The sequence below is a fragment of the Chionomys nivalis genome, chromosome 22 (genome assembly GCF_950005125.1).
Source record: "Chionomys nivalis chromosome 22, mChiNiv1.1, whole genome shotgun sequence".
NCBI classification, from domain to species: Eukaryota; Metazoa; Chordata; class Mammalia; order Rodentia; family Cricetidae; genus Chionomys; species Chionomys nivalis.
In genome coordinates, this window is record NC_080107.1 from 45305999 (window position 1) to 45322621 (window position 16623).

At 48.4% G+C, this 16623-nt stretch overlaps 1 protein-coding gene across 1 annotated transcript in view; it reads left to right on the forward strand.

Moving 5' to 3' along the window:
• The first annotated feature begins 101 nt into the window (after positions 1 to 101).
• Positions 102 to 16623, forward strand: part of Ptpa (protein phosphatase 2 phosphatase activator) — a 33663-nt gene continuing 17141 nt past the window's right edge. The window contains exons 1-3 of the mRNA XM_057755126.1: positions 102 to 372; positions 6301 to 6398; positions 8631 to 8717. Of these exons, the coding sequence (XP_057611109.1) occupies positions 342 to 372; positions 6301 to 6398; positions 8631 to 8717 (216 nt within the window). The 5' untranslated portion in view covers positions 102 to 341. The remainder of the gene's footprint in view (positions 373 to 6300; positions 6399 to 8630; positions 8718 to 16623) is intronic.

A 16623-nucleotide genomic window follows, 5' to 3' on the forward strand; every position in this document is an offset into this window, starting at 1 on the left:
CCTACCCCGAAACCGGACGCCCCGCACAAATATGGCGGCAGCACCTGCAGTTGGCCCGCGGCCGGCAGCCGTTACTGCGCATGCTCCCGGCGCCCCGCACTAAAATGGCCGCTGCCGCCGGTCGGTGGGGCGACCGCGAGACGGCAGTTGCTGAGCATGCTCCCTGAGTGCCCCGCACTGGCATGGCTGCCGCCTTCACCAGAGTGACTCTAATTCTCGGCTTCCGGTCGTAGCCGGCCGGCGCTCATTTCCCTTCTGGAAGCTTAGTGGAGCCGGGGAAAGGTGCGGGGTGAACGCTGAGCGGGAACTGCAAGCATCCGCGCCGGCTCCTAAAGGAGAAGATGGCTGAGGGCGAGCGGCAGCCGCCGCCAGGTAGGGCGGTTGGAGGGCCCCGGCCTGCGGGTAGGAGAGGGGTGTGGCTGGGGGGGTTCTCAGGAGCGTGAGGAGATGCGGAGGCGTTAGAGGCGAAGCTGCCGGCCTCCGGGGCCGAGGCGGGTGGCGGGGAGGGCGACCGGACTTGGAGAGCCCGGGGTGTCCGAGGGCCGGGCAGGGCAGAGCGTGCTGGGGTGAAAGATGCCTGGGGCCGGGGGCGAGGCGGGGTCTAGGAGGCTGCCCTCTTTATGAGACTTTGCTCTAGTGGGCCTGGGCCTCGCTCGCACGCCGGCTTCGTCCATGCCCTGCCCACCCAGCATCACCCTCCGTCCCTCCCTCCCCCCCTCCCCCTCCTCCCCTCCCCGGGTTTCAGTATCTGCGGAGTCGAGAGAAACTACCTTTGGTGTCTAAACCACTAATTTAAAAAGGCTGTTTGTGTAAGATGAGCGGGTGGGTGTCATCACCGTCTGTGACTTTTATTTACGCGGTGCCTCATTGTAGTTTATCGCAAGGAACTAGGGCAGAGGCACAGGCCGGCGCTTCCTGGAGAGGAAAGCTGTTTGCAGACCCTGTGCAGTTAAGAAGGCCTGGAAAATTCTTAGAGATTGAATAGTTTGGCTAAACACAACTCACGTTTTGAAAGCGTTTCATGACCCTTCGGCCACGCTTCATATTTTGTAGTCCCAAAGAAAGTCTCAGTCGAGAGAAAGCGATGAGCACAGTGGTCCTCAAAAGCAGACATTTATGCCCAAATCTCTGTGGATGTGTCCCTAATGAGTTGGGGGGGATGACGGCAGGAGCTGGGAGCTACAGGCAGGGGGACTCATGTTGGAATGAGGGTCCCTGAAGACAGGGAAGCGCTGTGGGGACCAGAACCTGTGCAATGAAACAAACAAAACGAAAACCTTGGAGGGGAGATCTGTGACTTCTGGAAAGACACAGTCTCTGGAAGCAGCCCCTTTTGAAGTCTGAAATAGTATTTATGTATTTGAAGGCAGAGTCTCACTCTATATGTGTAGCCTTGGCTGTAGACCAGATTGACATCACTTTTACAGGGATCTGCTGCTTCTGCCTCTGAGTGCTGGGATTAAAGGTGTGTGCCATCATGCCCAGAGGAGTTATTTAACTTTTAAAATCAATTTTATCAGTTTTAACTTATGTTTTAGAAATGAAATAGATTTGAGTACCTATGAAGGGCAGCCATAAAGCTACGAGAGTACCACCTGCAGCCCAAACAGGAGTTTTTACATTATTAGCTGGTGAGAAATTCTGGAAAGTTTTGGAAAGTTTGGAGTTACACAGACTAAAATGGCAAGTCACAATCTCTGTGTCCTTTAGTAGACTGAAAATAAGGATATCTGGCCCAGCAAGTAAAGGTGTTTGCTGCCAAGCCTGGCGACCTGAATTCTGTCCCTGGAACCCACAAGGTAGAAGGATAGAACTAACTCTTGCTCGTTCGCCTCTGACATCCACACACGTGCATGCACACACACACGCTCACACTCTAGAAATGTAATTTTAAAGGAGGTAATCCAACTTTCCTCATGGAATATGTGGGCAGTCAGATGTGAGCAGCGTGGGGTGTGGCGGTAAACAGTGGAGGTAAACATGTCACATCCAAATGGGAGGAGATAGTCCAGGCACACTCTTGGGGGGCATTGCGGGCATTTTTGTTTGTTTTGATACAGGTATCACTGTGTATCTCCAAATTTCTCCAGGAAGATTGTGTTCTCTGCACATGCCACACACATAGAACTTTTCCAGGACTAGAACTCACAGTGTAGACCAGACTGGAACAGAACTCACCCAGCACGTGCTTTTGATACAAGGCCACTGGCCCTGGCTGCCCTGGAAATCATCCTACAGTCAAGAATGACTTTGAGCTGGGCAGTGGTGGCGCACGCCTTTAATCCCAGCACTCGGGAGGCAGAGGCAGGCGGATCTCTGTGAGTTCGAGACCAGCCTGGTCTACAAGAGCTAGTTCCAGGACAGGCTCCAAAACCACAGAGAAACCCTGTCTCGAAAAACCAAAAAAAAAAAAAAAAAAAAGAATGACTTTGAGTACCTGATCCTCTTCTCTTCCCCTCCCGAGAGTTGGGGTTAGAGGTGTGGGCCACAGTGCTCAGCTCTTAGGCTTTTGAGGCAGGGTTTTACTATGTGGCCAAGGCTGGCTAGAATTGGGGGTCCTCCTGCCTCCATCCACTGAATGCTGGAACTGCAGTGATGTATTACTGCACCTGGGCTACTTTTGGGATTTTTCAAGGAACATCTGTAAAACTCTTCATGTTTTGATCTTAAACTGTCCATTGTCTCTGAATCCTTTGTCAGAGACAACCTGTGGCCAGAGAAGCTGTGGAGAAGCTGTGGGTGTGCTCTCTCTTGTCTCTGAAGCCTTATTAGTTTTTGTTTGCTTTTGCTTTTGTTTGATTTGGAAATGTGTTTTCTGTCGACCGTGTTTCTTCAAGGACTTACTGTTCTGCTTCATATAACATGGCCTCTGCTCTTGGGGTTGTAGCCAGGCCTGGAGGCCTTCTCCTCTGAAATAGTGTCTGGAGGGCAGTTTGTTGCAGGGAATAGATAGGTCTCTTTCAAGAGGCCTGGGTCCCAAAGATGATATGTGCAGGCTGTTTATTTGCAATAGGAAGACATTCCTCGTAAAATGTGCCCCATAAACTGTGGTTGGCTCCTCACCAGATTGGCGTCAAAGCTTTTTATTTAGCATCTGACTTGGAGTAGCAATTTACTATTAGGAAGGGCTGGGGTGGAGCCCTGGGAACAGTATATGTGTGGGGTGGGAGGAGTAGGGGGCAGAGGGGAGCTTGTGGACTTCCTGCGTGACCTTTTCCCTTCCTTCACCTTCTACAGTCCAGAAAGTTTATCATGTTCTTTTTTTTTGTTTGTTTATCATGCTCTTATCTCACTTTCTAACTTTCCCCCGAGGCCTCCAAGTCCTCTGGTACTTTTAGTTTCCTCACAGCATCTCCTGGAAGACTCTGTCCTTGCCGCAGCTACTTTTACTGCCTGCAGGTTTTAGAGGAAGGCGGCAGGGCAGGTGTCTGCATGTGGAGCCTTGTTCACCTTCCTAGGAGCTGCAGTATTAATTGCGGCTTACTGACCCACCATGTCTCCAATTGCAGACTCGGGCTTGAGCTCACGCTCTAAAACCCACCCGCGGCAGGTGTGTTTAAAGAGGTACAATCCTAACCAAGCAAAAATATTTCAGCAATATATAAACGCCTTCACTAAGCAGGAGACACAAAGCCTATGAATATCTACATATTAGTCTATGAACTTATTTTGGGACCACACAATGATGGCACATGCCATTAATCCCAGCACTGGGAGGCAGAGGCAGGTGGATCTCTGAGTTTGAGACCAACAGAGCGAGTTTCAAGACAGCCAGGGCTACACAGAGAAAGTCTATCTCAAAAAAAACAAATAAGCAAAAAAAGAAAAAAACAACAATTTAGGATTTTTTTTTAGACTTTTGGGGATTTTGGGAAGCATAAATCTTTTATGACCATCAGGAACTTTGCTGTTTAACCCAGCAAAGTGTGAGCTGTTTGTACAAGAATGAGATTATACTACAAACTGTGACTGTTCTTCACTTGTTTCTATGCCTGTGATACAGGTATCCTTTTAAAAGCTATGAAGAAGGCAGGCCGTAGGTGGTGGTGGCGTACTTGGGAGACAGAGGCAGGCGGATCGCTGTGAGTCGAAGCTAGTTGTGTTGGACTACAGAGAAAGTTCCAGGACAGCCACGACTGTTACACAGAGAAACCATGTCTCCAAAAACAAAAACAAAAGCTGGGCGATGGTGGCACACGCTTTTAATCTGAGCACTCGGGAGGCAGAGGCAGGCGGATCTCTGAGTTCGAGGCCAGCCTGGTCTACAAAAGCTAGTTCCAGGACAGGCTCCAAAACTACAGAGAAACCCTGTCTCAAAAAGCCAAAAAAAAAAAAAAAAAAAACCAAAAAACAAAAAACAAACAAAAAAAAAAACCCAGGGGGTCAGAAAGATGACTCAGAGGTTAAGAGCACTGGCTGCTCTTCCAAAGGTCCTGAGTTCAATTCCCAGCAACCATTGTGGCTCACAACCATCTGTAATGAGGTCTGGTGCCCTCTTTTGGCCTGCAGGAGTACATGCAGGCAGAACACTGTATACATAATAAATAAATAAATCTTAAAAAAAAAAGAAAAGCCAAAACCAAAAAAATCCAAACAAAATTCTATCAAGTATAAAGGTCAAGGTCAACTTGATTTCCTTTTCTTTCTTTTCTTTTCTTTTTTTTTTTTGACAGACCCAGGCTGCCCGAGAATTTACTATATATGATTATCCTACTGCTTCAGCCTCCCATATCTTGAGACTATAGACAAGTGCAGTGATTACAGGTGCATACACCACCACCTGGCTTGCTTTTATTGTGTTAAGTGTCTTGTCCAGTTAGAGGTTGGTTTTGGGTTGTTGTCCTCATGTTTTTTTGAGACAGGGTATCTCACTGAACCAGGAACTATGTGTAGAGGGAGCTACGGGCTGTGTTCCTGCCACCCAGCTCCCGGCCGCCTGGATAGCTTATGCCCCGAAATAACAACACACAAACTGTATTCTTTTTTTAAAAAAAAATATTTATTTATTTGTTTATTTGTTTATTATGTATACAATATTCTGTCTGTGTGTATGTCTGCAGGCCAGAAGAGGGCACCAGACCTCATTACAGATGGTTGTGAGCCACCATGTGGTTGCCAGGAATTGAACTCAGGACCTTTGGAAGAGCAGGCAATTCTCTTAACCACTGAGCCATCTCCCCAGCCCCAAACTGTATTCTTTTAAACACTGCCTGGCCCATTATATCTAGCCTCTTCTAGGCTAATTCTCACGTATTAATTTAGCCCATTTTTAATAATCTGCGTAGCACCACTAGATGCGCTTACCGGGAAAGATTCAGCATATCTGACCTGGTGGCTGGCTGCATTGCATCTGGCTCTGAGAGGAGCTGCTCTGCATCTGAGCTCACTTCCTCTTCCTCCCGGCATTCTGTTCTGTTTACTCCACCCATAGGTTATGTTCTAACCTATGAGGCCAAGCAGTTTCTTTATTAATTAAACAATGACCTTCCTCCATCAACTATGGATTAAGCTAGGCTCTGGCCAGTGGGTTCCATGGATCCCCCTGAATGCCTCCCCAGCATTGGCCTGCTCTGTTTTCACTCCTTGTAAAACGAAAGGCTGGAAGCTGGTGGGTTTGACTTGGCCCCAAAGGCTGGAATCTTGTTTCAAAAATGAGAGAGAAGTGTGCAGTGGTGGCTCACACCTTTATACACAGCAGTCAGGAGGCAGAGACAGGCAGATAGATCTCTGAGTTTGAGACCAGCGTGGTCTACAGAGTGAGTTCAGGACAGCCAGGTCTACACAGAGAAACCCTGTCTTGAAAACATTAAAAACAAAACAAAAAAACAACAACTTGGCATTAGTTAGTTTGGAAGAATGGTTTGGGGGAAGAAGGAGAAACAGAATAGTAAAAGGAGAAGCCCATTGATGGTGGTGGCACACGTCTTTATTCTTGGACAGCAGAGGCTGGCAGATCCCTGTGAGCTTAAGGCTAACCTGGTCTACAAGTCGAGTTCCAGAACAGCCAGGGCTACACAGAGAAACCCTCTATCTAAAACTAAAAAACAAAGCAAAAATCAATTAAAACAAAAAAGAAAGAAAAAAGGGGGGGAGTGGTCCAGGTGTGATGTCCTACTCCTTGATCCATGCCCTGAAAGACAAGACAGGTAGAGCTCTCTGAGTTTGTGGCCAGGCTGATTTACAAAGTGAGGTCTAGGCTAACCTGGGCTATACAGAGAGACCTTGCCTCCAAAAAGAGAGGAGGCATTGGAGGGAAAAGGAACTATTGATTACTTTGCCCCTTCTATTTTCTTTGTCCAGATTCTTCAGAAGAGACCCCTCCAGCTACTCAGAACTTTATCATTCCAAAAAAGGAGATCCACACCGTTCCAGATATGGGCAAATGGAAGCGGTCTCAGGTACGACTGATGCCTGCACTTGAGGGTTGGAGCTGGGGGAGAATCTAAGGCTCTTCTCTGTAACTTTGGAGCCTGTCCTGGAACTCACAGAGATCCTCCTGCCTCTGCCTCCCAAGTGCTGGGATTAAAGGCGTGCGCCACCACCGCCTGGCAGAATCTAAGGCTCTTTAATCGGTAGCTTTCCATACAGCCCAGGGTTATATGCCCCTCGACTTTCCTACTCTTGGCACCCAAGCTGTCAGTTCTAAGGAGGGAAATGAGAAGGTAGCTGTCTCCCTCCCTCCCACTCAGTGCACAGAGTTGCTTTATCAAGAAGGCCTGGCTGGGGCCCTGGTAAGTCTGGAGCGTCCCACTCTGGTTAAATCACATTCATCGCTCCTTTAATGTTATACTGAATGAACATGAATCTCCGAACCTACACACATAGGAGCCAGTGCAAAGGAGGAGAAGAAACTATACCTTGGCTAGGAAGATGACTGCCCTAAAAATAGCTGGGAATTGAGATCCAGTTCCCTGGCAGTAGGCTGGCCTTCTCTGCTGCATAGCCCGGGAGGTGGGCAGAAGAAAGCTAATTGTGCCTCTTAGTCTTCCAGTCCAGAGCTGCGGAAAAGAAAGACCACTTGGAATTCTTAGAGAGGGCCTTGGGCCCAGCTCCAGTCAGCACTAATGCCAGTCTGTAGCAGCCGTGGAGAGCGTCATCTACATAGACGGCAGGCACAAGGGTCCATGCCAAGTCTGCCAGACTTACAATGAGCAGCCGTATGCCTTGCTCCATTGGGTAGGAAAGGTCACAGGAACCTGTCCTTCCCTTCTTTCACAAGCCTGTCCCCTGACAGTTGCAGATGGATATCACGTTCTTTTCTGTGTTTTCACCAGGATAAGCACCATAGTCCCTTCAGCTGCTCAGAGGCCATGAATGGACCCCATTCATCATCCTAGTTGCTCTGTGGCTGAGTTTCTCAGCTCAGCACTATTGAGTCTTGTGGGGGCAGTCCTTGAATGGCAGGCTCTAACACTGACTCTACCTGCTAAATGTCACCAGATGCTGTCCATACCCTCCCAGTTGAGAGACTGTTCTTATCTGGAACTAGCTATTTGTCTGAACGTCTGTGACACCACCTTTTGCAGTCCATGGCAAACACTGGCTCTGGTTAGAACAAGGGATTGGTTTTGTCCTGTGGGGAAAGTTTCTGTGTGTGATCCCCCTGGTCTGCTGGAAGCCATCTTGCAAGCTTATGGGGGGCTCTAGTATAGACTCACCCAATCTAGATGCCAAATATTTGTTCTGATGTTTTATCATGGGTGTCCCAGAGGAAGAAAGTAAGATAAAGAAGAAACAAGATGGGCCGGGCGGTGGTGGCGCACGCCTTTAATCCCAGCACTCGGGAGGCAGAGGCAGGCAGATCTCTGAGAGTTCGAGGCCAGCCTGGTGTACAAGAGCTAGTGCCAGGACAGGCTCCAAAGCTACAGAGAAACCCTACCTCGAAAAACTTAAAAAAAAAAAAAAAAAAAGAAGAAGAAGAAGAAGAAGAAGAAGAAGAAGAAGAAGAAGAAGAAGAAGAAGAAGAAGAAACAAGATGGAATGGAGACACTTGCTCTCAGAAGCTGCTTCCCCAGGGGCCCGCATCTCAGTGTTTTTGCTCCCTGTGCTAGCCTAACCTGCAACAAAGTAGGAAGAAAATCCAACTGATGGTGGCCCTAGTATGCCAGCTGGCAGACTATGGGCAGGAAACGGCTGGCGGCAGAGATTCTGCATTGTAGCTGCTACCCTGACCTGGGGAGATAGTTGGAAGATGACCTGGGGAAGGGAGTGTTGGGGCATTCTTTGAATGTCTGCTGGTACAGGGTAGTGGTCAGACATTTACTGGTTACTCAGCTGTAGAGTTAGGCTGGCATACTAGCTCTGTATCTAATGAAATCTTGGTCCTGGAAAACCATGGGCTAATTACTTCTTAAAGTAATTTGTTTCTTTGTTAGTAAGGTGGTGACAATAGTGTCTTCCTGTGGGACTGTCTAAAGAAACTACCTACAGCAATTGTGAGCACTCGGTAGACCTTGGCTAGGAATTGGCTGTGGTTGTGATCACTGAATGGCTGGCTTTATTGATGGAGCAGCCTGTGTATTTGGTGCTGTCTACTTCTGGTACTGAGTTGGGAGTGGCAGCTGGGGCAGCTGGGTGGAGCTACCATCTTCTGACACCATCTTCCTTCCCCCCCTCTTTCCATTTGGCAGGCTTATGCTGACTACATCGGCTTTATCCTCACCCTCAATGAAGGTGTGAAAGGGAAGAAGCTGACCTTTGACTACAAAGTCTCTGAGGTAGGCACAGGCAAGGAGTCCCGCTACAGCCCACACAGGGTGATATCCATGGCAGGCTGATGCAGATGATGATTTGCCCAGCACAGTGCCGGAAGATTTGTGGCCCATACTCCTAATGTTTTAAATCTATGAATAAAATCACATTTATAACTAAAATCAAGGTAAATATGCAATTTTATAGTCTGTATTTTTTCTAATTGGTATTTTTTATTAAGCTTGAAATTAAAGATGACAAGGGGCTGGAGATGTGGCCAAGTGCTTGCCTAGCATACGCACAGCCCTGGGTTCCATGCCTACAGCTGGAAAAAAAAAAATTAAGGTAGTAGATGAATTCTCTGCAGAGATCTCTAGCAGAAGGACGCATGGCATCAATCTCTAGCGGAAGGTCGCATAGCATCAATCTCTAGCAGAAGCATGCATGGCATCAATCTCTAGCGGAAGCATGCATGGCATCAATGGAGACCAAAATAGGGTTAGTTCTAGTTCTGTAGTAGATCCAACACATACTTGACATGTATTAGGCCTTGAGTTCAAACCCCAGCACCACACCTTCCCAGGACAATCCTGGTGATAGTGCACAGGCACACCTTCTGTCTGTTGGTACAACTGGTCACCCTGCTGAGACGTTCCCTCATTTGTTTTAACAGTCCTGACTGCAGCTGTGTCCCTGGGCACTGTTGCTCTGAGCATTTGACAAGGAGATCTGTGGGCCATTTCCTCACCTTCATTCCTAGCCAAAATGCTGAGCAGAGAACACGGGCAGGCTCTTGCTTTGGGGATCCCCCTGTCTAATAGGTACTCTGGTCCTTTTAGAGACAGACTTGATTCCAGGAAAGGCATGGACTGGGAACAGATGGCCAGCCACCTCTTCCACTGGAGGGTGTAGTCTTCCTTGTACATGCTGTTGCAATGCCATCTCCCAGAACTGGGTCCCAGGTTTCCAGTGGCCTCTTAGGTTCATGTCCCAGTTGGCCCAGGGCCACCCTGAGCCTCTTATCTCAGACACCAGTGGCTGAGTAGCCTCTTAGCACTTTGGCTCTCTGCCCTCTAGTTACAGCTGGGGCCTATTGAGTAAGGTCTGGCCTTGTCCTGGCCTAGTTTCTTCATATGTCCTAGGCTAACATTGCCCTCTTTTAGCCCTCGTACCAGGTCAACTGCTGGGTGCTATAGTCTTGCTCTTTCTACTAGATAGGAACTAGGATTGCACTGAGGAGAGACAGCTGGCCCTTGAGAGCTAACCCATAAGTGACTTCCTGGATTGGCTCTTTTTGGGCTGTGACTTTGGGTATAGACTGACAGGGAGCATGAACTCAGCAGTGCCCAGTATGCTGGAAACATCAAGGGGAGCTAATTAAAGGAGAATTCATAATTACCCCAGCCAGGACTGAGCTGCCAATCCCCTTGGGTCCTCAGTTGCTCCAGAGTTTCTATGGGAGCAGTCCTCACTGATCAGGTGTTGCCTTGACTGAAGGGCTGCTCTTTTGGCAGTATCATACTGTGTTTCAGGGTTTGCCAGCACACCGCCTCCCAGTTGAGTGGCTTTGCTCTCCCCACCCCAGCTTTTGTTAGTGCTGGGGACAGAACCTAACACTCTGCACACACTAGGCAAGAGCGCTACACTAAATCGTATCTCTATCTCCAATTCACTGGGTAACCTAGGCTGCCTTCAAACTTGTGATCTTCCTGCCTCTGCTTTCCAAGTACCAGGATTATAGGTTTTCATCACCTATAATCCTTCCTTCTTGTCCTTTCTTGCCCTCTGTAGAGTGGCTGGGCCCCCAGGGTGTAGAACATGAGGTGGGGAGCCACTAGGATCCCATGTGCAGAGGTTATCGTGTGCTGAGAGCCTCTGCTGTTCTTAGCTCCCTGTCAGCAGGTTCACTCAGGCTCACTCAGCTCTAACTTTCTTTTCTTTTTTTTTTTTTGTTTTAAAGATTTATTTATAAGCCAGGCGGTGGTGGTGCATGCCTTTAATCCCAGCACTCAGGAGGCAGAGGCAGGCGGATCTCTGTGAGTTCGAGGCCAGCCTGGTCTACAAGAGCTAGTTCCAGGACAGGAACCAAAAGCTACGGAGAAACCCTGTCTCAAAAATTCAAAAAAAAAAAAAAAAAGATTTATTCACTATGTATACAGTATTCTGACTGCAGGCCAGATCTTATTACAGATGGTTGTGAGCCACCATGTGGTTGCTGGGAATTGAACTTAGGACCTCTGGAACAGTAGGCAGTGCTCTTAACCTCTGAGCCGTCTGTCTCTCCAGTTCCCTCAGCTCTAACTTTCCACCAGATGTTCTTGCTTTAGCTGGGGCACTGCCTAAGCTGGATCCATCCCTGTGCCTACCTCAGTGGGTGTACGGCCATAGCCAATTTGGTCCCCAGAAGTCTCCTGTGTTGTCGGGCAGCAGAAGGTACCAATCATAGCATGTAGCCATGGCTGTGTATAAGGCTTTCCTTGTCACACTCAGCACAGCAGCCAGAGCTCCTATGTCCTCTTAAGTACAGCACAGATAGCTCTCAAAAGAGAGTGGAGGTGTTGGACTCTAGCATCCAAACACCGAGGAGGAGTCGCCCCCAGAGACCATCTCATACACCACAGCCGATGCAAAAGCATGAGGATTTTATTAATTCTGTCATGACAGGGCCCCCCAGCATTCGGGAAGCCGAGGGACCTCGAATAGCTGGTACAGTCTACTTTTAAAGGGGCCACAAGGGGGGTTGTTCTTTGACTATTCTGATTGGCTTATTCGAAAGGGCTATTACCAATAATTGACTGGAGAGCTGTTGCCAGATCAGGTGAGGTAAGAGGTTATTTTGACCTCGTTTCCCAGGGGACTGAACCAAAGCATACGTATTTGGGTAATTGTTCAGGAACTGAGTACGTGCGAGTGTAGTTGTTAGGTCCTTGGTTCCCAGGGGAGGAGGGGAAGCACTATGGCACAGAGGCTGAGAGGATTCAGAATTGTCAAAATGGCTTTAGAATTGTCTTAAAGTCTTACATTCCCTCCTCTTATTTGGTCAAATATCTCAATCTTGAGATATTAGTAAATTTGGGGGACTAATTGGATCTGTACACAGGAATTAGCAAACCAGTGTTGTAGGCCCATTATCAGATTAAACAGTAGCTGGCCTGTATTAGAGCTTGCCATCAGTGAAGCAGGGGTTGCAGAAGGGTTCTTAGCACTAGGAGTGGGGCCTAGGGCCCTGGCAAGGGGGGCTACCTCAGCAGGGCTAGCTGGCCCTGGTCAGGAATACCGGGTTGGGCCCTCGTACTATGGCCATTGGAGGTGTTACAGCAACTCACAGGGCGAACAGAATCCCTATGTCTTTTTCTTCCTTGATCATACATCCATAAACCTCAAATATTGCCTGTTAGCTCTTTTTTTGAAAGTGATTGTGATTTTAGATTTTTTTCTGGTGTGGTATGGGTGAAATAGACTAAGTTTTTTTTGGTTAACCCTCAACCAGGAGACATTGACATTGGTTTTACATTTCCAGGCAGCACAATAAAATACTTTAGCTCCCCCCCATACTGCTTTTCCTCTGTGGTTAGGAGCACCTGTAAGAGCTGCTGGCAATCACCCAAGTGGGCTGATGGGTAACCAGAACAGATTCTATAAGCCCAGTCACGGCCTGAGGGTCCCAAGAAAAGGAAGGGTTACAAGTAAAGATTAGAGGCAGAAAAAGGCAGTATTGTAATTGGCCTGCTACTGAGCGAAGGGGAAATGCTTGGGAGGTCACTCTCATCCTTCCCCTGTCCCAGCGTAGACGCTGAATATTGAAATTTTCAGGGCTAGGGCCCGACCAGCGGGCTCCTCAGGAACGAAGTGTTTCCTCCGGGGGAGGAGGAGGGAGAAGTCTGCCATGCTCGGCTGGATATCAAGAAGAACCAGAGGTGCCTGGATTCTGGGTTTCTTTCACTCCTGTACAGGAAAGAGAGAAGACAAAGGGCTTGGGGAGGGGCAGCCATTGCCTCCTCCAGTGGTGGGGCTGCTTTCAGAATCAGGGAAACTGATGATGGCCAGGGGGCCGGTGTCAGGTTCTGAATTCCTGCAGGTGGATTTTAACAAAGACAAACCAACATACAAAAACAAAAATACAAAGAGACAGACATAAACTCAAAACCAGAAGCTGGTGCTCTCACCACCACTCTGATGTAGAACTGAAAATACACAAGAACAAAAAGACAGACATAGCAGAAGCCGTGCGGTAGCAAATCCAAAAATACAAATGGAGATCACATCTCCCCTGGAGATTAGGGCGACCTGGTCGCCCCTCCCTCCCACAGATGCCCAGGAAACGTCTTTCAGGGCTAGGGCAAGAGATCTCAGGACACGTCTGCCTCCTCCCTGAGCCCCGTTTCAATACAGACCCTGCGCAAGTACAATTCTCAGATTACTAATTCACAATTACACAGAAACAGAAATACAATATATAGACAGACAGACATAAAAATGAGCTCGTTTCTTTATACCTCCAACTGGGTCTAGAGCGTGTCTGGGAGCGACTCGTTTCCCGGTCAGGGAACCAAATGTTGGACCCTAGTATCCAAACACCGAGGAGGAGTCGCCCCCAGAGACCATCTCATACACCACAGCCGATGTAAAAGCATGAGGATTTTATTAATTCTGTCATGACAGGGCCCCCCAGCATTCGGGAAGCCGAGGGACCCCGAATAGATGGCACAGGCTACTTTTAAAGGGTCCACAGAAGCAAGGGGGGTTGTTCTTTGACTATTCTGATTGGCTTATTCGAAAGGGCTATTACCAATAATTGACTGGAGAGCTGTTGCCAGATCAGGTGAGGTAAGAGGTTATTTTGACCTCGTTTCCCAGGGGACTGAACCAAAGCATACGTATTTGGGTAATTGTTCAGGAACTGAGTACGTGCGAGTGTAGTTGTTAGGTCCTTGGTTCCCAGGGGAGGAGGGTAAGCACTATGGCACAGAGGCTGAGAGGATTCAGAATTGTCAAAATGGCTTTAGAATTGTCTTAAAGTCTTACAGAGGGACCTAGGCTAGTGATTTCCATACAACCAGAAGCAGCGTACAAACCACAGCAAGGTAGAGAGTTTGTCTAGACTCATGACAACAAGTTGTTCTTTAGATTATACCTATGCTAGTACTGGAGAGGGTTTCTATTTTGTATTGTTTGTTGTTTGCTTGTTTTTTTGTTTGTTTGTTTTTTAAAGAAAGGGTGATGGGTCGGGAAAGCTTTTGTTTGTTTTTGAAACAGGGTCCCTCTATATAGCCTTACCTGGCCTGGATCTTACTGTGTAGACCAGACTGAACTTGAACTCACAGAGATCCTCTTATCTTTGCCTCCTGAGTTCTGGAATGAAAGGCATTTGATACCACACCTTATTTTGTTGTTTCTTTTGCCTTTGTGGGTTTCTTTTTGGGTGGGGGAGCAGGGAGTTTTGAGACGGGGAGACAGGGCTTCTCTGTAGCCCTGACTGTCCTGACTTTGAACTCAGAGTGCTTCTACCACCAGGGCAGAATGAGAAGTTGCCAAGTATAATCAAGAGACACTGCTATAGGGATGGGAGGGCACAGTTATTCTTTGTGCCTTGGGGTGGGGTGGGGTGGTTCCAGCCTAGGATTACTTCTCTCTAGCCCTTCTCTCCCAGCAGGCCAGACAGTGGATGCAGAAGGAGGAGCTATGAGTAGTCTCTTAATTATTTATTAACCCAGCTGAGCTAGCTTCTGGGTCCAGGCTCCTGCTGGCCTTAGGAGCCACATTCTTTATCTGTCCCCTTTAGTGCCTTGTCTGGGCTGCAAGCAGAGATCTCCAGGGAGCCTGGTGCTTCCTGGGGCTAAGATGCCCCACCCTCCTGCAAGGCCCAGTTGCTTTGGTTTGTACTCGGCAGCAGTTCCTGTGACCTGCTTCTCACAGAGCCTGGCTCTGGCAGCACTTGCGCTTTACGCCACTCTAGCCACCACCTCAGTGACAGGCCACTCCTTCCTCCATGCCCCAAGCATAGGTGAGGAGGTGGGAAGAGCAGCCTTCGGGGCCAGTGTAATGCTGTACAGCTAGAGTACTTGCAGCTGGGGTCACTGGAGCCCTAGTCCTCACTGCAGGTGCACAGCCTCGGCCCTACCCAGTTCCAGGATCTCCCGGAGATTTCCCTTTATGCTGAGCATTCCCATTGGCACAGACATAATCTGCCTCCTAGCAGGGACCCTCTTCCCAAGGCTTGCTGGCCTGAGTTGCCACACAGTCTTACAGCCCTTAATCCTGTCTTGTTTCTCCAAGCTACACCTGTGCCTGAAGGAATGTGTGGATGGACGCCTGACCTGATTCCTCTGTAAACAGCATTTGATATGCTGGTGTCTCCCATGCCTGTGACTCTGCTTCCTGGTGCTGGGGCGGGGGTGGGAGGCATGGAGAGATGGGTTCTTAGGCTTCCAGCTCTCAAAGCTTTGTACAGTAATCCCAGATTGGCACCAAGACAGCACTTCAGAATTGTGAACCAGTATTGTGTCTGGTAGTGAAATATGAAGAAAGCCTAGACATTTAACAATGAGGACCATTAAGGGGGTCACAGCATTCTGTGTATACACTGGTGTCAAATGAGGTTCGGGGGAAAGGAACAGGCTAAGGCACTTGTCCATTGTCCAGTTTCAGGGTCTGCAGGCATTATGTATATAGCCCATTGCTTTGTGGCAGGCTCTTTCCCTCATGTTTGGAAGAAAAAGACAAGCTTAGGTCTCTAAGTAGCTCAGTGCTGTTTTAGTAGTGTTGGAGGCAGGCTGTCTGCCTGTGGAGTTAGTTCTTGGAGTGTTGAGCAGAGGAGCACTAGAGAAAACAAGCCAGGGTGTTCAGATGTGGGTGGTGTTGGTTTGGGGAGGTCAGGGTTACTGGCTGTATTAGTTACTTCTATTGCTGTGATCAGTACCCGACAAGAAGCAGCTTAAGGGAGAGGGTTATTCTGGCTTGCAGTTGAGGTCCAGTTCATCATGGCAGGGAAGGTAGAACCAGCTGAAGGGATGTGGGGTGGCTGTTCGCATGGCATCCCCAGTCAGGAAGTAGAGATGAAGACTGGTGCTCTGCTGGATTTCTCTTTTTATCCTAATTATTCAGTCTGGGATCCCACCTGTAGAGTGATGCTACCCACATTCAGTTAAAGCACTTAGAAAATGCCCTAGAGACATATACAGAAGGATGCTTCTACAGGGGTTCTGAATGGGTCATGGTGACAATGAAGATTGTCTTAGTGTTTCTATGGCTGTGATAAAGCACCATAACCAGCAGGGTGCGGTGTTGCACACCTTTAATCACAGCACTCAGGAGGCCGAGGCAGGTGGATCTCTGTGAGTTTGAGACTAGCCTGGTCTACAGAGCAAGTTCCAGGACAGCCAGGGTTGTTATACAAAGAAACCCTATCTTGGAAAAAGCCTTTAAAAAAAAAAAAAAGGCACCGTAACCAAAAGCAGCTTTGGAGAGGAAAGATTTTATTTCCTCTTGCAGCTCTCATGGTGTAGCTCTGAGGGGAGTCAGGGCAGGCGCTTGAGTGGAGGCCTGGAGGAGTACGTACCGCTTACTGGTTTATTCTTCAAGGCTTGCTCAGCCAGGCTGGCCTTGAACTCAGAGATCCGACTGCCTCTGTCTCATCCCAAATGCTAGGATTAAAGGATTGCACCACCGCTGCCCAGCTTCAGCCTGTTTCTTATAGAACCCAGGCCACCTGTCCAGGATTAGCACCACCCACAGTAAGCTGGGCCCTCCTATATCAATCATCAATCAAGAAAATGCCACACACTTGCCCAATAGGCCAGTCTAGTGGAACATTTCCTCAACTAAGGTTCCCTTTTCCCAAATGGTGCTAACTTTGTCTAACCAGCACAGAGATGACGTACCACACTGCATTTCTCTTCTCTTCTGTCATACGTCTGTGCTGTTCAGTGAAAG